Raw genomic sequence first — 23,276 nt, forward strand, 5'->3', positions numbered from 1 at the left:
AATTGCTTTATGTGACACTATAACAGATACTCAGTTAATATCTTCAGGCTAGAAGTGTGAGGAATGTTTTCATAGAAAACAAAAAAAGGCTCACATTTAGGTTTTATTGTATGATGGTCTTTATTTACAACTTTATTGGCAAAGAAGAATAAGGAAAACACAGGGCACTGTAGCTGATCCTGGTGGGTTCATGATCCATTTCAGATGTCCGTGGAATTGTCCAAAGATACACGATACTGAATCTGTACGAGCAGTTTCCTTTATAAAGTACAGTGCTCACATTCTAGGCAGTCTTTAAACCATATAAACACAAAGGAAAGGAAATCACTCACTGAAAACTGCATCAGATGAAGGGTATCTTAAGTGTAAATTTATGTTGCTGATATTAACACATGCCCAAGGAAAACCAAAGGCCAGAAAAGCAGTTACACTTCCTACTTGAGTGGACAGTTACAACAATCATTTTCTGCAATGACTTTTATATTTCATTTTATCATGAACTACGATGAACTTACTATGAGATGTAGCCAAAGTCAGGAGAGAAGATGCAGGGAGAGTATTCCTTTTTTGAGGAGAGTAAGCCCTCCAGAATCAGGATGGGAAACGAACATTCTGTTGATTCTAGGTGAACAAAATGAATGTAGTCAATTTCAACTCATGCTGAGCTGACTTAATCTTTTCCTTGGCTTGCTTGGTGTCATTCTTCTAAATCAAGTGTGTTTAATTCTTCTTCTAACTCATCCAGATCTTCCCCGGTAAAAAGATTTTCATCAACAGGAATGGCTCCGATGGCTCTGTTTTCCTGTCCATCCAGTTCGTTGTCCTCCTCCAAGTCACTTTGTTCACCATTTTCAGCCCTACCTCCAGAAGCTTCACTTAGTTTGTTTTCTAAAAATAAAAAGTGAAATCAGTTAAGGTCTAGAACAAGAAAGCACTACTCACTGGCAACCGACGGCAAAGACTAACATACCTCTCCCTGCCATGAAAAAACATTCTTTCTTATTGCAGACATCTGCCCGCTACAGATTTACACACTGGAGAGCTGATGAGGCAAAACTTCTACCATTCTGTTCCCTACATAACCCAGTCACTCAGTTCTTAAACAGTCAACTTCCACATAATGTGTTGTTTGAATAAGTGGTCATGCAACAAAAAACTGTATGAGCAGTTACTTGACTTTTGGTTTTGCAGACAGTAATTAAATGACAGCAGAAATAAGCTGTGAGTGTGAAACAGAAACACTTCATGCAGGAGCTGAAGCATTAAGAAGGATCCCTCCAGCAGGCCCATGGGTGCAGCTCCAGGGCGGAGCACTTGCTTGGCAGAAACGAGACTGGGGGTTTGAGCCCAGGATCGGGAAGAAAAGGAGACAAAAAGACACTTTCCCTGACAGTACAAAGGACTGAGAAAACAAAAATGCTGGGTTTGTTTTTGTTCAGTGGCAACATTTACAGAGACAACTTTTAACAGCTTTAGATTTTTGGCTGTTTCAAGTATTTCTGAAGAAAAACCCTGGGGAAGAGTCTGACGCATCTGCAACTGTGTCCACTGCTGCCCAGCTAGGCTTGGGCCATGCGCGAGAAGGAGCCCTCTGACAGCACTCTCCAGGTCAGCAGGGAGGCCAGGGGCTCAGGCCAGAACTGCGTCCTGGCAGTGTAAAAATTAAGCTCAGGCTTTCCTATCTCAGCTTCTGCCTCAATTGGTACTCCTGCCTTTCTCTCCCCTAGCTAACATGCTAACTTTTTCCCATCTCTTCACAGCCCTCACCGAGGTGCAATTAGACATAATTCTGGCAACAACAACCCTTATATCCAAACGCACCCGGCTGGCCTCCCCAGTCCACTTGATCATTACTTATACTTCCAGATCCAGCTTCTTCAACTCAGCTCTTTCCATTTTCAGTTGCTTTCCTGCACCGGACCCCTTCTCTCCCGCCTACGTGAACATCTAGGTTTCCTGCACCACGAGACGCACCCCAACCGGACAATGCCCATCTGCATTAAGAGAGGTCTGTACTCATTTCCCCTACTCCTGTAACTTCTTCCTTAACTGCAACCTGTAACTTTTCTTTTGCCCAAACTACAAACTGGCGCTTCCAGCATGTCCTAGAACGTAGCTCCATTTACTGTGTCTGGGTGAGCAGTCCCGGAGACCCACGGAGCTGAGGTGCACTATCTTCCTCTGCAATGCTACACAGTATCCCCGATAGTGCCACTCCGACAGCCGAAGCGTCTCAAACGCACAAGGTCCCAAACCCCACATCTCCAAACTCGGTTTCATTCCCCTTCCAGTCAGTTAATAGTTTCAGTGTCCACAGAGTCACTTGCTCAGACAGCAACAAGTAATCGCTGCTCACACATGGGCGAACCGCATCTCTGCGTCCCGTTGGGTGCCCACGCTGGTTTCCCCTTGGACATGAGCTTTCTAACCCTCAGACTTCTGTGGGAGGCAGCGTACTCACCATCTTTATCCAAAGCGTATGTGCTGAACCTTTCCAGACTGGCTACAGTAATGCCTGTCTCATCTACATCTCTTGGGATGTACTGGCTCAAGTCAATGTCGTTTACGCTCACTGAATCATCAACCTTCAGCAACACACAGAAAAGAAAGTCGTTAGAAGGACAGTTTCCACAATTACTTTTAGCAATATTTATTTTAATGAAAATAAAACTGTCACTAATGCTAAGTGAAAACAAATGGTTAAGTATGGCCAAAATTCATTTTCTCCTAAGTTTCTTAAAAAAGCTCCTTCCGTTAAACATTCTGGGTTAAGAGAACAGCAAGTTAGCTGTTATTACTGAAACTGCCTATGACCCAGTGACTCTGCCGTGGTCTCTGTACTCAAGTGGCACCCTGTCCCATGACTGTAAATTTGGCACGACAGTGAACAAGATCCTTGCTTTAGTTCAGAGGGGGATAAAAGTTTTCACGGCTAATACAGCACTTTGGTATACACCAGGTGCCGCTCTAAGTTCTACAAAGAGCTGCAAGCACGGATGGTCCGTCATCCCCTCTAATCCTCACAGGCACCCTGTGGCGTAGTGATTACCACTACGCCACACTGCTGACGAAAGCAGGGCTCTGCTTCCCACTGAGGCCACAGCGTGAGTGCCATCCTGTCATTCAGCGCCCGGCTGTGGCCAAAGCATCCCTTACCTCGTCAGCACCCGTGCCCTGAGTATAGCGCGTGTCGTCTGCTTCCTCATCATCGTCGTTGACCAGTTCCGGTCGGAATTCAAACACCTCTCGGCCGCTGATCTGTTCAGACACACAAGTATTTCAACTCAGGAAAAAATTCAAACATCTCCTGGACACTGATTTGAGGCCGACAGATGGTTGAACAGGACGAAACCATGCACGGCAGACACCACAACATGGAACAAGACTACGAGCGACTGCGTGGCCTGGACTTACCACGAGTGCCTTCCCTGCTTTGAAGTCAGCTTTCCTTCTTTCCATATCTTGTTCAAGCTTATCGATCTTTTCTTGTCTTTTCCTTTTCTTCCACGCGAGGAAAGAGTCTAGAGTGATTTTGGTAACATTTGGTCCTAGGGCAGAACGCTGCAATGAGGAGAGCATTAAAGTCACCTATGCCAGTGTTTAACAGCAGCTTTCTCTTGATATAAAGAATTCCCTGCCTATTACTGCTCTCAGGAGAGTAAACACGGGACAAAGTAACATATTTTTACTCTACGTGACAATGAGTAAATTGAGTGCCCAGAAACACCGCAATGAAAAACATTTACTCAGAGGTACCTTTTCTTCTTAGTGTTTAACCTGAGTACTAAAATGAGCCAAGAAAAAATATTTAAACAGGAAACAACTGCTGAAAACAATAAAAATTAAAGGCACTATTAACAATGTCTCAGTTTCATTTGTGATTCTCAGGAGATGAGAAACAAAATTAAACACCACCACCTGCTCCTCAGAGCAAAAATCAAGCAATAAATATGCAGGAAAATAATACTTGCTAAACACAGGCCAGGTACTCAGTGTTAAAAGCTTTACTCACATATGCAAACACTGATCTCCACAAACATTGGGTAATATGAAATGTTTCAAAGATGAATAGTTACTAAGTGGTGGAACTAGGATACAATACCAAATGTACCCAGTTTTCTAAAGCACTTTTTTTTGGTACCGGAGATCGAACTCAGGTCCTTCCGCTTGCGAGGCCGGCGGTGGAACCACTGAGCTAAATCCCCAGCCCTAAAGGAGACTTTTTTTTTTTTTCCACTATAATGTATTGTATCTTGGGTGAGACACCAAAAGACATGTCTATGAGAAACCCAGAATATAAAGAAAGGGTAAAAAGAAAGGAGAGATAATAGGAAGTAGAGAGATCTAATTCAAATGAAAGGGAGAATGAAAACAAAAGATGAAGCGGGGGAAGGAAGAAGGGAAAAAGGCTTAAAAAAGGGAATGGAAGAAAAAAATGGAAACAGAGCTTCTTCAAACGGGAAGGGGATCAAGAGTTGGAGGGCACAGGCAGGATGGGAGAGAAGGGGACAAAAACGAATTAAGACATGTTACGTATGTGTACAAATGCCACATGACAAATGTAGTCACGTACTGCAAACATGTCCTGGTAAAAATACATAATGAAGAAAGGGAAAAAATAAGTGTATATATTCCTAACATCAACCATTTATACAAAATATTCCTATTATTTACAATGAGGTAAAAGAGTTTTAAATACAAAATTCTCAATCTAGCTATTTCCAATAATCTCAACGATTTCAAGTTATCCTCACAGAATAAAACTGTCGCTTGGCTGAGCTAGAAAAGCGTAGCTGCAGCCTTTCTTTTTGAGCCCAGGCTGCCTCAGCCTCCCAGGGCTGGGCCCACAGGTGTGCAGCGGCAGGCCCTGCCCGCTCCGAGAGCCTCTCACTACCCTGCTGCCCTCACACAGGCCAGTGTACAGAGTCCAGCATTGGTAATATGGAACTGAAAATTGCAAGGCTTGTCTTCCTAATCTTAGGGAGAAAAAGACACCAAGAAAAGGATCTAAGGGCCAGGGATTTAGCTCAGTGATTCCAGCGCCTGCCTTGCAAGCGCAAGGTCCTGAGTTCAATCCCCGGTACCAAAAAAGAAAAAAAGGATCTAAAAATAAAAGAGCGACCCGAGAACTGACGAGCGTGTTAGGAATATGACTTGCTAAGTTGGTCTGAGTGCTTTGAAGTTGTTACATAATCCTAAAATTAATGTCACGATTGACTAATGTGCAAGGCTTGGTTACTTTTAGACACAGAAAAATCATTAAATTAGAGCAACTTTGGGAAAAGATCACAATATCTCTTTCCCTTTCACAACAACATGCTATTGCCCCCAAGTGGTAAATATTAGAATTCATAGCAAATACTGCCTTCCGTTTCTTTCAACACTAGGAAAAAGATACCAGTTACCTCTCTTTCAATGAGATCTTCTAATGAAATTTCATCTTCTTTCTCCTCTTTCTTTTTATCTTTTTTCAACACAAATCCAGGAGGAAGTGCATGTCGATACATACAATTATCACCCCCTCCAGGGCACACCCAGAACCAGCCATATTTGTTATTTTCAATAGCTTCAAGAAAATGCTTGCAGACCTGCAGAGACAGTATTATTCAGAAAAGATGGCTCAGCGCAGCTCATTTACACGGTAAATGCTGAAATACATGGAACAAGCACAACCACTCACACCTACATAAATTTATCTTAAAATTTTCATGAAATGGCAAGTTTCCTTGGACATGATCTTTATAAAGCTATTTACACATTATTCTGTTTCTGAATTATACAAGGACTTGTTTCAGTACGTGTAATCCCAAATTCTAAATTTTAAGTAAATCAGCATAAATTGGTTATAAAAAATAAAATCCTGATTTTGAACTTTCCTGAATTATCTGACAAAATAGGCAAACTTCTTACATCTGAATCACAGGGGAACAAGGTTCCAAGGAACACAAAGGATAGTGACTCTGCACATGAGGAAAAATGATTTAACAAACAGTACCCAGGATGCCCCCACCAAGAAGAGCAAATGTATGGGAATCTAGTACTTAAAATTTTTCTACATAGTGAAAATTTTCAGTATAGTCTCAGAAATAAGTCACCAATTTTTTAAAGTACATTTCCTAGAGTACTAGAATTACAACCTATCAAAAATTCATTCTGGAACTCACATGTTAATATTTAAAAATTTGTAACATAAAAAAAAATCTCACCATTAAAAATCAAATTAATGTAGTTTAATGAGTCTCCCTCCATTTATAATCCATAACAAGGAAATAATTCTTATCTGAATACATGATTGTGTTCACTCATATTTGAGAAAGTAAGATTGGACCAGGAAATGGCATTTGAAGGACTTTATTACATGGTTTTCAAAGGTTATTTTTGAACAACTTAATTTTATAAATACAGTTTAGCAGTTCCAAGAATAAAACTTGATGTACTTTATACTGATGAAACAAAAATTTCTTAAAACCTAAAGAATAATCCAGTAGAAAACAGCAGCAAATACCTTGCCACATAATTCTCCCTAATAATAAATACCACAGCAACTCAATCCAAGAAAAGGACATACTATTTGAGTTTTTGGTTTTTTCTTTTCCGCCTCACCGTGCTTCTTGTTCACTACTTCTTCGAGCTTTTTCTCATCCCAATTATCCATTGTATCTAAACAAAAAGAGAGGTGAAGGCCCGGCACATTTTGTTTACAGTGCCCTCAATACTTTACTTCCTTAAGCAAATAGAGAATACTGTAGTGTGAGTCTCTCGACCTAGCATATGTTCTTTAAAACCAAAGGCAAACATACAGGGCGCTGCGATTACTCAACAAAGCTTCCTAAGTACAAGTAGTTTAGGCCAATGAGAAAGTACTGAAGGAAATCGCAACAGATAAATCTAAAATAAATCAGGGAAAGGGGAAATAAAAAGAATTAAGATGTGTTGCACATATGTACCAACTCCCCATGATGGTGTCATCATTATGTACTACAAACAGGTACTAATCACTTTTAAGCATATTCATTTAAAGGGGATAATATGGCAAACTCAGATTTTTGTAAAAAACAGCAAACTCAACTAATTCTTTATGAACATAATACTACTAAGGCTGAAGTGTTTTTCAAATTATTACATATCAGTAACAAGTCAAAAGTAACAAATATATATATATATTTTGTAGCGGGAATCGAACTTGGGACCTTGCACTTGCAAGGCAGGTGCCGGAACCACTGAGCTAAATCCCTGGCCCTAAAAGTAACAAATATTTTTAAGAAAATGAAAACAAAAATACCTTTTTCAAGTTCTTCATCTCTTGCATCAATGTAAACACTCCGTTTTTCACATTTCCTCTCCAAAGTCAGGTCATGAGAGAACTTGCACTTATCTCCTTTAGTACACTGTCCTTGCTTGAAGAAGGCACACACCACGGACTTGGGATCTGCACCTACGTCAACAGCGTGTGGCATCTGCGTTACAATCTGACAGATGGTGAAGCACAGCTTGCATCTGGGACAGTTACCTTTGGGAAACTTGTTACTTCCCATTTACTGATGTGAGAAGAAATACCACTTACAGGTGACTGGTAAGATATTTCTTTAAGGTTCTTCCTATAGCACTTAACATACTCTTTTATTTTTACAAAAAAAGGTGGCAGGGCATGGGAAACAGGACACAAAAGTTATTCCATAATCACGTGCCCAGTAGGAGCCAATGAGGCACGAGACACAAATACACATAGAGAAATAGTGCCAAAGCTGTGACTTATGGTTTACTCAACTACAGTTTTGTTGCGGCTACTGCCAAAGGTGAGTATTATAAACCAACTAGCAGACTGTCTAAACTGTGCCTTAAGTGTGGCTAGTGACTGGACTGTACAATGATATAGCTAATAAACATCAAAACAAATCAAGTTTTAAACACGAACTGCATCCGAAAAAAACCATAACCACTGATACTTGAATTTTACCTTTACTTATTTTTTGAGCAGCAACTACAGGTTTGAACAGCTCATTTAGCTCCTGCAATTCTTTCTTCTTGTCATCTTTCTTCAACTTCTTTTCAGCTTCACTTTGTGCTACCTATAATATTCCCAGATTTAACATGTATAATTGTTTACAAAATTGTTTTTACTACACAGTAATCACTAACATAACAAAAACATGTATATTTTTATATATAGTCCTTACTTCTTTTTTTTTTGGTACCGGGGATCAAACTTGGGAACCTGTGCTTGCGAGGCAGGTGGCAGAACCACTGAGCTAAATCCCCGGCCCTTAGTCCTTACCTCTTAACACTGGCCCTGTGGCATATATTAAATGTTATGGCTAAATTATTAAAATTGCAAAACCTTTTCTCCACAGATGGTACCATGCCTATTTAAAAGCATATTCAAAAGTTTATGGCAACAAACATTTATTAAGCACTTACTATATGCTCAGCATTTTTAGCAAATGGCTCTCAAGATATCTTTCCTGTGAAAATGATCTATTCTCTAGAAATATGCAGATACCTTTTGAAGGTGAGAAACATCTGGAAATGTACAATTCCATACAACAGTGGCTGTAGATTAACTGGAGTGCTTCTGAGGAGAAACACTTGGCTAGCTTGCTTGTATAAGATTAGGACAGCAGCTGTGTGGAGGATAATCGACTATGACTCCAAGAATAAAGGCAACTGCTGGAGGCAACAAACACAAGAGCTAAAATAAGCACTAGTAGTGAGGATGGAAAGAGAGAGCTCTAAGCGTTGGGGCTGACTAAACACAGAGAGTCAAGGAGAAAGCTAGAATTACCACACAGTACAGGGCCTACAGGAGGAACAGGTTTGAGGATTGGAGGTAGAGATAAGCTCAGTTTTGGACACAAAGGGCACAAAATGCCTACAGAGCATTTGGGTGGAGCTATTCATCAGGCAGCCACCCTGGACATGGATACCAACTGCACTGAAACCAGACAGGCTCTGGTCTCAGATAAAGCATTTTAAAGCAGCAGCTTACAGGCAATAATTGATTAAAATTTTGGGTGTATATGAGGTTACTGAAGGATAGCATAAGTAAGTGCCAAGAACAGAGGATAATCCCTTGAAGAATAGTATTAGATCAGTATTGAGTCAATAGGACCTAAATAATCTAATGAACAGCATCCACTGACACTTCTGCATCAAAGAAATCAGGAGAAACAGAACTGCTCAGGGAAGAGGAAATGTGATTAGGACAAAGGCCTCCCGGACTAACTGCGACCACACATGGTGGTGCTGGCCCAGGCTGTGGAGCCCACACTCAGTGCAGCAACCGCCTGCTAATGGTGGGGCTGGGGCGTGGGAGGAAGTGGTGCAGATCCAGGCTCTGTCCACCCTGGCACAGCCGCCTCTCGGCACCCAGGGCACAGACAGGCGCAGCCCTGACAGCAGGCTCCGAGCTGCCGGGGCTGTACTACCTCTGGGAGAACCAGTGCTCGGCTTGCGGACTCCTTACCTGGAGGGGCAGGCACGTCAGGGCAGACGTAAGAGCAGGGTGCTCTGCTAAAGCACACAGCCCACAGCAAGGCACCCCATGTCACAACTAACCACTCCCACACACTTATGGCTTTCTCAGGTCTACACAATCTGAAACCACCAAGCAAAACACCAGAAGGAAAAGTCACAGGAGAGGAACAGGACTGAGCAAGGGGCTTTCTTCTCATCTAACCACCCTACAAGGGATAACTGACCTTCAGTATACAAATAAAGACCAGTGTCACTAAATAAAGGTAACCAAAGCTGGGCGTGGTGGTGTAGGCCTGTTATCCCAGCACTCTGGGAGGCTGAGGCAGGAGGATCCCAAGTTCAGGCCCAGCCTGGGTAACACAGTGAGACCCTGTTTCAAAAACAAAAAACAAAAACAAAACAAAATCGTGTAACAAAAAAAAGACTCCATAACCAGGTGTCTCCTCCAAGGCTTAGAACACAGTTGTTCTTCAGTATTTGTAAGAACACTGCTTCTTGGACTCCCTCCCTTCCCAAGTCTCTTGGATAGTGTTTAAAATTTCTAACAGTGCAAATGGTATGTAAATAGGTATCATACTACATTGTTTGGGGAATAATAAGAAAAACAGTCAGTACATGCTCAGTAGAGACAACCACCCTAAGTCTAACAGGGCTGTACACATCAGCAACGATGTACCCGGCTGGATGGATCTGAAGATGCAACCCTATGGATATGAAAGGCTGACTACATCTTCTTTCTTCATTTTTGGCAATACTGGGATTTAAACCCAGGGACATCCAGAGCTGTTTTTAGAATTTTTTATTTGACACAGGGTCTCCTAAGTCACTAAGCTGCCCAGGCTGGGTTTGAACTTGAGATCCTCATGCTTCGGTCTTCCAGTGCTGGGATTAGCAAGGTTGATCAGCAGCTTGGAAGAGCAATAGCTTTTGGGTGTAGGATCCAGGTGGGGGTATAAAGGTGAGCAATGACTCGAGGAAGCTTGAGCGAGAGAAACAGGTTTCAGAGGTGTCAGCCAGCTGACTGGGATACATTCTGACAGTCTGAGAGGGAGAAAATCTGTAGTTAAATACGTGACAAATTCTTTCTTCTATCCCTCATTAAAAAGAAAGTGTTGTCAGAAGTTAAGGAAAAGGAGACAGGATAGGTGAAAAAAAGTACTTTATGGAAGACTAAATGCCAAAGTATACCCAGGGAGGGGGAGAGATGATAACCTTCTGGGGAGAGGACTTGCCTTAATAGCTACGAGGCCCCTCATATGAAATCACTGTGGTATCAGTCCTGGGACAGACAGGCAAAGAGAATACAGAAATAGAACCTGGCATATTTGAGACTACTCACGTCCATAGTGGTGACTCAACCCAGTGCGATAAATGCTGGTTTAAGCGGCTATTCAGAAAACAAACTAAAGGACATATAAAATACATTAAATGAGGAACTGTAGACTATAAAAACAAGCTAGACAGAGAGCTAGGGATGTAGCTCAGTGGTAGAGTCCTTGCCTATAACATGTTTAAGCGCCTGGGTTCAAAGCCCAATACAAAAAAAAAGAAAGAAAGCTAGATATATTGAACAATATAAAAACTAAAAGTCGTTAAATAAAAAAAGAGAACTGAAACATCACAAATTATCTGCAGGGCCAACAAAAGGTTATCTCTCAGCAATTAGCAAGAAAAAGACAAGTGAAAAAGGCCGTGCGTAGGCAAGCCTCGGGACGCAGACACGGACGGACAGCAAGCATCCCGGGAAGATGGACGACGCAACGCCAAACACCATGCTGTGATTAACACACATGAAAATATCAGGACTGCAGTGCTTATTACTCACGCACTGCAAATGAAAGAGGAAGTATTACAGCCTCTATGAAATGTGACCTGACAAATATATTAAAATGAGAAATCCATTTCCCCGGATCTCAAACTAGAAGTTTGTTAGCAGATAATCTATGCCACAGAAATAAAAGTCCAAATAGATGTAAGAAGAGATGTACAAGGATATTTCCTGCAGAAGTATTCTTAGCACCATACAGCTGAGAACAAAGTGATAACTTATGTGCAGTAAATCAGACAAGGTGTGACACCAGCCACACCCTGTGGAAGAGCATACAGCCAGTTCAGAATTCGAGAGCTACGGATCGTGGCCTGGAAAAATATCCAAGATGCATGCAGCTGAGAAGGAAGGTAAGAAGCAGAACTTTTTAGAGGAGGACTCTATTTTGAAATACAATTATAGTACTAACCACTTTTATTTTTGACAGATACCATATAATATTATACTCAAAAGAAGAAAATACAGAAATTTACATTACTTACCTGCCGTGGATTTTGTTGACCAAATTTGACTTGATGAGTGACGGCCTTGATAAACTTCTGTTGCTTTGCTCCTTTCTTATTCTTTAGACCAAAGGTTTTGTCCTAAATGAGAAAGCACAGAAGCATCTTAGCTATTTATATTACTATTTTTCCAGCGATACATACAAGTCACTAATTAATTTGTGATAAAAATAGCCTTCCTTACGCCATGGAAGGATATTAAATAGATATGTAAAAAACTAAAACATCAAGCCAAGTCAATACATGACCTCAAAATATCACCAGGATTCTTTACAGTTCAATAAATCCAGGTATCATCAAGCCTCTTACTATGATGCTACTTTCCCACTGTGTACTTCAGAGCATCAGCTCTATGTAACGTGCATTAAATACAATTACAGTCAAGTTTACGACAATATTGCTTTGAATAGGATGCTTAGTCCCTCCCTTTTTTGGTGAGGCTGGAGGTTGATCTTAGGGCCTTGCACATGCTAGGGAATAACTCTGCCGCTGAGCTACACTGCCAAACTCAGATTCTTAATTCTTATGCACAAGATGCCTCAGAGTCGTCAGGACAACAGATATAGTATGCAGCACTTTGAAGTTCTATTTTACCTCAGAATTCACATTCATCAGAGTATGCTAAGGAATGATGATGATATTCTGTTGTTTGTTGAATGTGGGAAATAAATACATTACAGGAAGAAAATATATTAAGTTTTGGACTAGTGTTTTTGGGCGATAAAAATCTCAAAAACTTGTATTTAATAAACTACACTACTAAAATGTATACAATTCTGTTAATAAAATGGAAATATATCAAACCAAAATGCAACACTTCAAAATCTGGGATATTATTAGTATTATAATTAATACTAATATTAGTATATTAATTGCACCAATCATGTAATACTCATTATGTGTTAGGCACTAATGGTGATCTTTGCCTATTGACTCATATTTAACATACAGTACAAAATACTGAGGAGCCACTGTGCAAGTGTGACTGTGTGCACGTGTGCCTAGGGGTTGTAGTGTGATAGTGTCCCTCCAAGATTCACAGCCACTGGACCTTGACTGTGGCTGTATTTGAGAACAGGTCTTTGCAGATATAATCAGATGAGTGCACAACACGCCAAGGTAAGCCCTAAATCAAATGACTTCTGTGTCCATAGGAGGGCAGAGAGAAGCCAATGTGGAGACAGCAGAGAGACCAGAGACACAATTACAAGCTAAGGAACACGAAGGATGGCTTGAAGCTCTGAGAAACTAGGAAGAGAGAAAGATTCTTCCCCGAAGCTTCAGAAGACATGGCCCAGCTGCCACTTTGACTTCAGGCTTCTAACCTTCCAAACTGTGAGAGAATGGGCCACCTGGTTTTTGGTAATTTGTTACAGTACCCATAAGAAACTAATACAGTGAGCTTTACCCTAACACAGACGGGTAGCAAGTCCGACAGGAAACCACCAAATACTTGTATTTGAAGTCCTTTTGTTCTGTCTCTTTTTTCCTCTGAAAGGCTCATCTGGCTGAAGAAAAGCCTGGCTACAAGACCAGAACAGACACGAGGTGGAGAAAGTGCCTGAGTACACAGAACAGATTCCATGGGGCCACTTTTAGGCCCACATCTTAGCCTCTCCTCCCATCCCCTGTGCCCACTGCTGCAGAAGCACAGAGGTCCCTTGTTTGTTGTTTTCTGCCTTGTTGTACGGAGAACTGCCTCACTGAGTGGCTGCACTTCTAACACTCTCGCTCCAGTTTTCAGGTGGCCCTCCGTGGCTCCTAACATCCCCTGCTGACTCTTCCCATAACTCTGCAAAGCAAAGTCATCTGAACAGCACACTCCTGGGCGGACACTCAGTACTGACTGTGCTGTTCCCAGTCTGTTCCTGGCGCATCCACTCACCACTAGGCTCACATGCCGAGGCTCGATTCTAGATGCTTCCTACTTTCAAAATACAACATCTAGTTCTCTCTCTCATTCTCTTATTAATGGGTTGTTTCAGAGAGGAAGAAGAGGCAAAAAGGTCTTTATTTTGACCCCCTGAGAGACATTTAGCCTGAAACAAACAAGTTTTCAGAATTTTAGGATTCAAAAATAGTCAACACAACGTAATCTTTGTAGTATCTCAAAACCAATAAAATAGATCTTTCACTGACTTGAAGATTGAAAAGTTCAAGAGAGTTTTGGGTCTGAAAGGCCATGACATAGATTATACATCCACGTAGCTTTTCCTTAAATACCTGTTTTAATATCCCAAAACAGTATTATGAAATCTTCATGAATTTTCTGCAGATTATGTACATGAAAAAAGGTAGTACCCACAAGCTGAAGTTCTCTGTCTCAAGCCTTTTGTGCACGGCACCCCTTGGTTTTACACAGAATGTATAAGACTTCAATTCAAAGGTAAGCTGGATAAAGGCAATGTGATTTATGCAGAGAGATGATTGTTCAACAGCAACCAATTGTGAACAGCCATACTTATTACAAAAATGAGCTGTCACAAGAGGGAGAGGAGACTGTACATAAAACATGACTGGGATCAAAGTGCAACCTCATGTATAGATGCTTTGCCAGGTAAGAATATAACTGGGGTTCAACCTGTGGCCCATATATAATGACAGAGAAGCAGTCAACTATGAGTAAGTGAGACCAAAGAGCAAGGCAGATACTGACATATGAAAGATCAGGAAAGAAAAAAGTCTCTAGGGGACCTGACCCAATGGAAAAGCATGCACAGCAGCAGTTTCTGGCAGAGGTATATATAAATTCCGGACTCCAAAGGAAAGTCTTCAGGTGTTACTACATGCTAGCACACACAGTCGAAAGAGGTAACAAATGAACTGTATTTTGAAACTCTTTAAATAGGGTTCAAAAATTATCTTTGAAAGGGGACAGATTTATCTAGCATTTACAAGGCATATTTTATTGAATCATCCTAACAGTCTTATGATAAACAATTGTCTTTCCGTAAAGTCTAGAAACTCAGAAAGGTACATGTCTTTTGAAGTTATGTTGCTAATAAGGAATACGTTGCACATATTTAAGAGTTGTAAAGATTTCAGGTTGTAAAGATTTAAGAGTCTAAACTCATAGGCATGTCGAACTCACAACGGGACTGGGCATGGCTGTTATAATTAAAAAAAAAATTGAAGTTTTGTTAGTTATTACATTAATTATAGTATATGTTTTATTATGTTATTTAGCCCAAGACACTTGCTCTTCATTCAGTGAGGCTCAGACAAGCCAGGCCGTCCACCCTGTGGGCCATGGGGTGGACAAGTCTGCTCCAAAAAAGAGCTGGATTAACTTTTGGTCAATTTCCCTATTGGAAAAGTGGGTTTCATTCTTACTTTTCGCAGTTAAATGATTCACAGCAGAGACGCAGAATAGCACAGCGGCTGATGCCAGATTTCCTGAGTTTGAATCCCAGCTCCGTTGTTTGCCAGTTTAGTAATCTAGGCCAACTTATTTAACCTGTGTGTCAGTTTCCTCAACTGAGAAAGGGTAATAATACTTACCTGACCGCTAGTATTAAAGGAGCTATGCAAATTTGTCACCTACTCATAGCTCGGGTGTTTTTCTTCCTCTTCCTTGCTCAAAGCAGAGAATTGTGACTAGCCCAGTAAGTGTAAATTATTAATGATAGATGACATTGACCAGATTAAGCTAAATTCGTCTTCTTTCCACCATGAAGAAATACGTAAGTAACTTGGTTATGTTATTGAGCAGTTTGGTACCTAAAGTCTTTCCAAACAACCTACTGGAGGACCTGGGATACCAGTATTATTATCTCTTGAAAATAGGACAGTTTACAATTTGGACTACTTCAATAAAGCCTTTTCCTTTTTTCCTGACCTCAGGACAGACTTTTACCTACCTGGATTTGGGAGCTGGGGGAGTATGAGAGGCTGGAAAAGGAGGTAACAGGTTACAAACCATGGTTAAGACAAAATTAGGGACTCCAGACACACTCAGCCACCTCATCTTTGACAAAGGAGCCAACCACACTCATTGGAGGAAAGACAGCCTCTTTAATAAATGGTGTTGGAAAAACTGGATTTCAACCTGTCAGAGATTAAAACTAGACCCATATCTACCACCATGGACTAAACTAAGATCAAAGCGGATTAAAGGTCTAAATATTAAAACAGAAACGCTAAACTTGATGGAAGATAAGTTAGGTAGAACTCCTGAAGACTTTGGCATAGGGAAAGGCATTATGAACAAAACCTCAGTAGCACGGCAACTAGCAGAAAGAATCAACAACTGGGATCTCATCTTATTAAAAAGCTTCTGCACTGCAAGAGAAACCACCAACAGAGCTAAGAGACAACCTACAATGTGGGAAAAAATTTTTAGCAGCTGTTCCTCAAACAAAGGACTACTATCTAGAATATATGAAGAACTGAGAAAAATCAGACCCCCCCAAATATAAAGACCCAACTCAAAAATGGGTATCTGAAATGAACAGACATTTCTCAGACAAAGAAGTAAAAGCAGCAAATAAACATATGAAAAAATGTTCAACATCACTGGTTATTCGAGACATGCAGATGAAAACAGAGATTCCATCTCACCCCAGAAAGAATGGCTGCTATCAAGAAATCAACCAATAACAAATGCTGGTGAGGTTGTGGGGAAAAAGGAAGCCTTCTTCATTGTTGGTGGGAGTGCAGACTGGTGCAACCACTATGGAAATCAGTGTGGAGATACCTCAAAGAACTAGGACTAGAGGTCCCATTCGACCCAGCTATTCCCCTGCTGGGTATCTTCCCCAAAGAATTAAAAGAATCATACCACAGCGATACATGTGCACCCATGTTCATAGGAGCACAGTCTGTTATAGCTAAGACTTGGAAACAGCCCAAGTGCCCATCAACTGGAAACTGGATAAAGAAAATGTGAGGTTTTTTTTATAAAATGGAGTACTACTCAGCCATAAAGGAGAAACCAGAGACATTTATAGCTAAATGGATGCATATTGAGGCCATACTCTTAAGTGAAATAAATAGGACACACGTGTAAATACCAAATAGTTTCTCTGGTGTGAGAAACTGAAAGTGTAAATAAGGATTAAAATGATTAAAACAAATAATTGATAATTTGAAATAGGAAGAAAAGATCCAAAGGGGTAGGGGAAGTGGGAGGGAAAGGGGAAAGGAAAGAGGGGAAGGGAAAGGAAAAATTTTAAGAAAAGGGAAAAATGGAAACAAAGTCTTTGTACATAGGGAAGGGAGGACAAGGAATGGGGAAAACATAAGAACCAAGATACAACATGTACAGGTACAAGCACCCAATGATAAATGTAAATGTACTGTATACCTAAAATGTAGCAATAAAAGAATTTAAGGGGAAAAAAAAGACAAAATTAGGGAAACAGTGGCCCTCACTGGATCAATAAGGTTCTAGGAGTTAGGCTGCAGGGAGAGAACAGCGTGTGTATACCTGTTTCAGTAGAAGACTTGGGAATCAAAATACAAAAAAGTTTGGAAAACAGGTCATTAAAAAAGAATGGCTCCCTGAGGTTCCTCCAGCCTTAACACACAGTGAACACTGGACTTCACTTAAAACTCTGGCCCTCTATCTAGTCCTCATTCCACTCTTAAATAATCCTGCTCCTTCTACAGGCCTTATCATCCTTAAAGATGCTGAGAAAAAAAGGAAGCAGGGGAAGGGCAGGGCAACCCTGACCACCGTTTTGAGACCGGCTTCTACTGCGAGGGACACCAGGTAGGCAGAAGGTGGCAATGTTCTACCTCATCCACCTCCCCTGGACACACTATTGAATGCATTTGCTGTCCATCTCTGGAGTGCACATTCTGCAACTGATTAATCCAGCTTCAAGTACAGTGGACCCTGGAGCTTTGACTGGCCTGACATACAAACACCTTGGGTTACGACCAGAGTTTGTTTTAACTTGCAAAGTCTTGAGTTGTGACCCCCATGCCTTGTCCTTCTAGAAGGTCTCAGATACACATTTAACCCTTAAAGAATTCTGGAAGGAACATGACAGGATCCTTTCCTGTGTGGGGTTAAGTGAGAAATCCTTGGCCAGTGTCTGTCTAAGGACAGAGATCTGCCTGTATACAGGAGAGACTTTGAAAACTGTGTAGAGGAGCCTGAGCCTTCAACTGACCAACTTGAGTTACAACCAGCCCTTGAGAACAAATTGAGTTTGGAAGTCAAGGGACCACTATACAGTTGATCGGTTCCCAAGGGCTGGTTTAATTCAAATTGGTCAATAGAGCTGAGATCTGGATACACACTACAGATAACAAGAGGTGGATGAATCTTCCACTAACTTAATAAACCCAAGTTGTTCTTATGTCAGGCTGGTCGTAACTTGAGGGTCCACTGTAAACAACAATGGAGCTTAGCTGAAGTTCTTCATTAGCAACCAATTCCTTTTTCTCCATCCTTTATATACTGGGCTCCTGCCTCTATAGGTTCCTATTACTGCATTACTTCTTTGCTGCTACAAGTCTGTCAGTGGATATGCTTTATTCACTTGCTCTAAACCCAATATTGATTTTTTTCTATAACCAAACATTCTATTGCTCAAAGTGGCTTCCATTTATTAAATGTTAGCTACAATAAATGGTAGTACACATCTTTTAGGAATGTGTGAATAGCTAAGAGAACCATAACCTCTTTGATGTATGTACTTCAGAAGGAAAATACTTATTCATGCAAATAAATTCTGGAGTGTTTAAAAGAGAAAAAGAAAAAAAATGCAGGCAACAAAGAAATTATTCCCAGTGAGGAAGAAGTAATAAGCATAGACAGTGTAGGCCAGCCTGTAATTATTTCCTCTAACTAGTTTTGTATTTATAATATTAACAGTAGCTGCCATCTATGAAATATATACACAAATATATGCCACATGGCAGGCACTTTATCTTATTTAACTCAGTTTTGTAATAACATGGAAATCAGCTCCACTTTGCAGATCAGAATAGCACTTTAGATAGATCATGTAATTTGTTCATACATATAGAGCAGTGATGGTGAACCTTTTAGAGAGAGTGCCCAAACTGCAATCCAAAGGCCACTTATTTATTGCAAAGTGCCAATACTGTAATTAAACCTGAATACTGAGGTTTTAGTTTGGAAAAAACTCATACATTAACAACTTTTGTCTTAAAAGAAAAACAACACATGTGCCATAGGTTTGCTACCATTGCTACAGAGCTAGATTTGAAGTGACTCAAACCCATAGGACTCCAAAGCTGGTGCTTCCTTCATTAAATTATTGCTACCTCTTAAACTGAGGATACAGCTCAATAGTAGAACACTTGACTAGTACATGTAAGGCCCTAGGTTCCATCCCCACTAGCACTAACTCACATAAATATGTAACGCTACATTTCAGGGATCTTTTTATTTCCTCTACTTAAAAGTTCTCAAAAATTGCACATTAGCTTTGTGTGGTGGCACTCGCTTGAATCCCATCACTCACGGAGGCTGAGGTGGGAGGACGACAGGGCCCAGCCTAGAGAATTTAGTGATTTATGGAGACCCTGTCCCACAATAAAAAATAAAAAATGGTTGTGGATGTAGCTTTGTGTGAAGGCCTTGAGTGTGACGCCTAGTAATGGAAAAAAGAAAGTTGTATGTCGTTTTTCTGCAATCAGCATCTACAACAGCAGTAGCGGCAGTAACAAAGGTACAGAGGATGAAACAGGTAGGTAGGCAACCATTTCTTTTAAAGTCCACTCAAAAGTACTTAAGGGGCAGGGGAGAGTGTACTTGGGGGGCACTGCATACTTAGGACACCAAGGCTCTGGGTCTGATCCCACCACACCCTACTGAAAAGCACACGTTCCACTTAACCATTCATTCTGACCCATTTAGAATTCCAGGTCATGTATGTTCATTATGAACATTTTACTTTAACTTTTATGCTTTGGGAATAAAGAGCCTTTCTGGTTAGAATTTTGGAAATTTATACAAAAAGTAAAAAGGTGCTACTGTATTTTAGATGAGGCTTGGCTGGTGAGCTCACCTTGCCTCACGTTCCCATATCCCTTGCCATCGTCATGGAGACAAGCTGGGGGTTTAGGACAGAACAAAAGCAAACCAAGTTAATTCCACCACTCCTAACAATTCGTCAGTTAAAGAGTCCAACTAACTCCTTTTTTGCATTCTTCTTTGGAGATACCGTAGCTAATGAAAATTTGCTTTTTCTTGTTAACTTTAAAAATAATCTTATTTGCTGGGAGCTGAGGGTAGTTCAGTGGCAGAGTGTGTGCTTAGGAGGCTCTGTGTTCAATCCCACATCAAAAAACCCAAACAAAATGAAAAAATCTTGTTACAAGATGAATGGAGACACACGTATGTTAATATTTTGAGTTGACAGGACACTCTAACATCCATACATATTCCTGAAAAAAAATTAAGCCTTAACAATTAAATTAAAACTAAATCTCTATGATGCATAAAACACACTTTAAATAGTCATCTAACACTTATTTTCATAAGGGAACTTTTGCTCTGTACTATAAGACACTTCCACATGTCCTTCTTGTTTTACATAGCACTGAATGCCATCAGGTTCTCATCCCCAAGACGCTCATTTGTGCCAGGAATCCAGGTTGTTCAGAAAGGTATCAGTTACCACAGACGTGAAGGTGTCCCCATTTTGTTTTCAAATGTCTGGCTCTGGCACTACCCAAGTTATAAGCAGTAGAAATTAGCAATAAGAATGCAGGATCTACTTCAGAGTCAAAATGTGGCCAAGATTACTGAAATTTTTCACAAGCATTTAAACCAAATCAGCAGACTTTTAAAAAATATTCAGTATCTGCCTAGGTTCTGACTAGATTTGTACAATGGAACCCCGAGGACTTTCACTGCCGGTCTGCAGGGCTGTAATAACCAGATATTAAACAATCAGTAATAAACCTTTCAAAACACCATTCATTTTGGTTTAGTGAGAAGTATTCCACAAATGGCTATCCATACTTCAGATATCTTTTGCAGCAAAATAATTATAGCCTTTTCCAATTACACCAAAAACTCGCGACGTATTTTTATTGACGAAGATTAAAAGGAGAAATCCAGAAGAAATATCTCACTAGGGCTACAGGGTGTGTTTAAGGAATATCAAATCGGTTCACTATCTTAAAGAAACTCACTGATACAACACTGGGAAACAGCTGTAGTACACTTACCGTCATTACCGTTCCTTGGCCATTAAAAGGTTACTGGCTCAATGTACTAAACACACACACATACACACCCACACACACACTGGGAAATGATACTTAGCACAACTACTGACACAATTTAATCTCTTTTAAAGCGTTTTTTCATCTACTTCACATCATATGCACCAGACGCTGTGTGCAACATGGTGGTCTGCAATCTGAAAGAAAACCTCCGCTTTTTATGGGAAAGTTTACAGATGGATCAAAAAGGTCACTAAGGAGTAATGCGTTAACTCGAAAAAATGAACACTACTTCTCCGGGGTGATAGGTTAAAAAAAACCAAGGAAAACAAAGGCCCGCCGCGAGTCGGCCTTCCAGACTGACCCAAGCCCGCTGAGGATGTTCTCCTCCGACACCGGCCTAGAGACGCCCGAGAGGCGAGGGCCTGAAGGACAGAAACCCGGGCTCACCCGGCCCGGGAAGGGCTAAGGCAAGCGGGGAGCCCGCGTGCGGGGGGCGCCGGCCGCGTCACTGCGGCGACGAGGGGCAGCGGGCGTCAGCAGGGCCGGAAGCGGCTCGGGGCACGGAGCCCAAGGTGGGCACACGCGGGCCGCGCTCCGCAGCCTCGGGCGCGGCGGAGGAGGCTCGCGGCGCGAGTGGGGGAGGGGCGAGCGCTCACCTCAATAATCTTCTCCTTCTTTTTCTGCTCCGCCTTTTTGCTGCCCCCGGCCTGAGCCTGTTTCTTGGGGGGCATTGCGGAGAGAGGTGGCACCGGCCAGACTTAAGGACAGATGGATGCCGTGAGGGACTTTGGCACCACAGCAGGAGAAGGAAGACAGGACCGCCGTCGCAGCCGCAGCGTACGGAAAGCGAGGTGCTCATTCGTTGCCGAATCGCGGCGTTTGCGACAGGTCGGGGTCGCAGAGCATTGTGGGTAGCAAAGAGCAGCGGTCGGAAGCGGAGCTGCGCCTGCGCGCTGGCTTTGTCTGGCCAGGACGGGGCGGAGACCCGACGTGGGAAAGTGAGCGGACGTCACAGGTGCCGTTGCCAGCCCACTCGGCCGTCTGTAGGTCCCAGCCCACCTGTGGTTGATCCGGGGCGACCTGTCAGGGTTCAGGCGCGGCCGTCTCCGCGCCCCCTCGAGGATGAGCGTCTTGTGTCAGTCGTGGCCTCCGGGGCATGGTCTTCTCCACCCCGAGAGCTCATCGAGCAGCCGCAGCAGCCCCCGGCGGCCCCGCCGCCTTCGTTCCCAGTCACCTCTGGAGCCGGCGGGGCAAGTGTGGATGGCGGCGCCAGTGCGGGTCTTCGCCGTCTTGCGAAGGGTCGGGAAGAAAGGGCAAACGTTTCATTTGAAGAGCGCCAGGGGTGTCGTCCCAGTGAATGGGGCTCGTGAAGTGTGAAGCACTGCATTATTTTCAGACTGAAAGTGCCTGATTCCCAGAACTCCTTTATAATGTAAAAGGAACCAAACTTAGTGTGAAGCTAAACTTACTTTGAGCTTAGCTTAAGCGCTTGGTAAATCCAGGAAGTGCTCGACACGTTACACTCGTTGTTTACCTGATGGTCAAAACTGCACCGAGGCCGTTATCACTGCTGTTCTCATTGTATATACCAAAAGAAGAGGAGATACCCAAAACGATACCAAGGTCTGAGCCAGGGAGTCAAACTTGGCAGCCTGACTTCAAAGCCGATATATCTGTCTCCTAGCGTTACAAAAGTAGGTCACGCTTGAAAAGGTACATAATGAGTGGGGTCTTAATATTTGTACAAACAAAAATACTGTCTTTTCAAAATGTACGGTGCTTGGTTATTTCTGTTACATAATTGTAGAAGATGCCGCTTGTGCCCAAGAATCGTCTTTCTAGATAAGAGCCTGTATGTAATGTTTTACATAAATCTGCATAGGGAGAAATCTCTGTGCTCCCTCAGTTAATGGAATTATTTACTTAATAACTGTCTGCATAAGATAATGTCAAATACTCCCACGTATATAGTGGTGTTTGTATGTCTGCGTGCTAAGTATTGTTTGGGTGTAAATTTCACCTGGGCTCCTGTCCCACACTGGTGGGCTTCCCTCGCTTTTACTTTTTCCCTTTTTGGGGGGGAGTGGTTTATAGTTGTAGTTCTTGTCAGAGAATTTCCTTACTACTCTGTGTTAACTTTCCATCCCTGTGACAAAGAACCAAGATAAACACTGGTAAGGAGAAAGGTTTATTTTGGCTCAGAGCTTCAGAGGTTTGGTCCCTTGTTGCGTGGCCTTGCTGCTTTGGTCCTGGAGCGGCACAGTACACCATGGAGGGAGTGTGCGCCAGAGGTGGCAGAGGAGGCTTGTTTACCT

At 41.9% G+C, this 23,276-nt stretch overlaps 1 protein-coding gene across 1 annotated transcript; it reads right to left on the reverse strand.

The window, feature by feature from the left end:
• Window positions 1–95: 95 nt before the first annotated feature.
• Window positions 96–21,826, reverse strand: Zc3h15 (zinc finger CCCH-type containing 15). The gene is made up of 10 exons (XM_004872315.4): window positions 21,618–21,826; window positions 11,785–11,886; window positions 7,958–8,069; window positions 7,283–7,435; window positions 6,569–6,660; window positions 5,406–5,588; window positions 3,415–3,561; window positions 3,157–3,258; window positions 2,462–2,585; window positions 96–888 (listed from the first exon to the last, which is right to left on the reverse strand). Exons 1-10 carry the CDS (start codon window positions 21,690–21,692, stop codon window positions 698–700), a joined length of 1,281 nt encoding a protein of 426 aa, XP_004872372.2. The 5' UTR covers window positions 21,693–21,826; the 3' UTR covers window positions 96–697.
• Between the last annotated feature and the right edge of the window lie 1,450 nt (window positions 21,827–23,276).

The sequence above is a fragment of the Heterocephalus glaber genome, unplaced genomic scaffold (assembly GCF_053883595.1).
Source record: "Heterocephalus glaber isolate CG9 unplaced genomic scaffold, H.glaber_assembly_v1.0 deba00001058, whole genome shotgun sequence".
NCBI classification, from domain to species: domain Eukaryota; kingdom Metazoa; phylum Chordata; class Mammalia; order Rodentia; family Bathyergidae; genus Heterocephalus; species Heterocephalus glaber.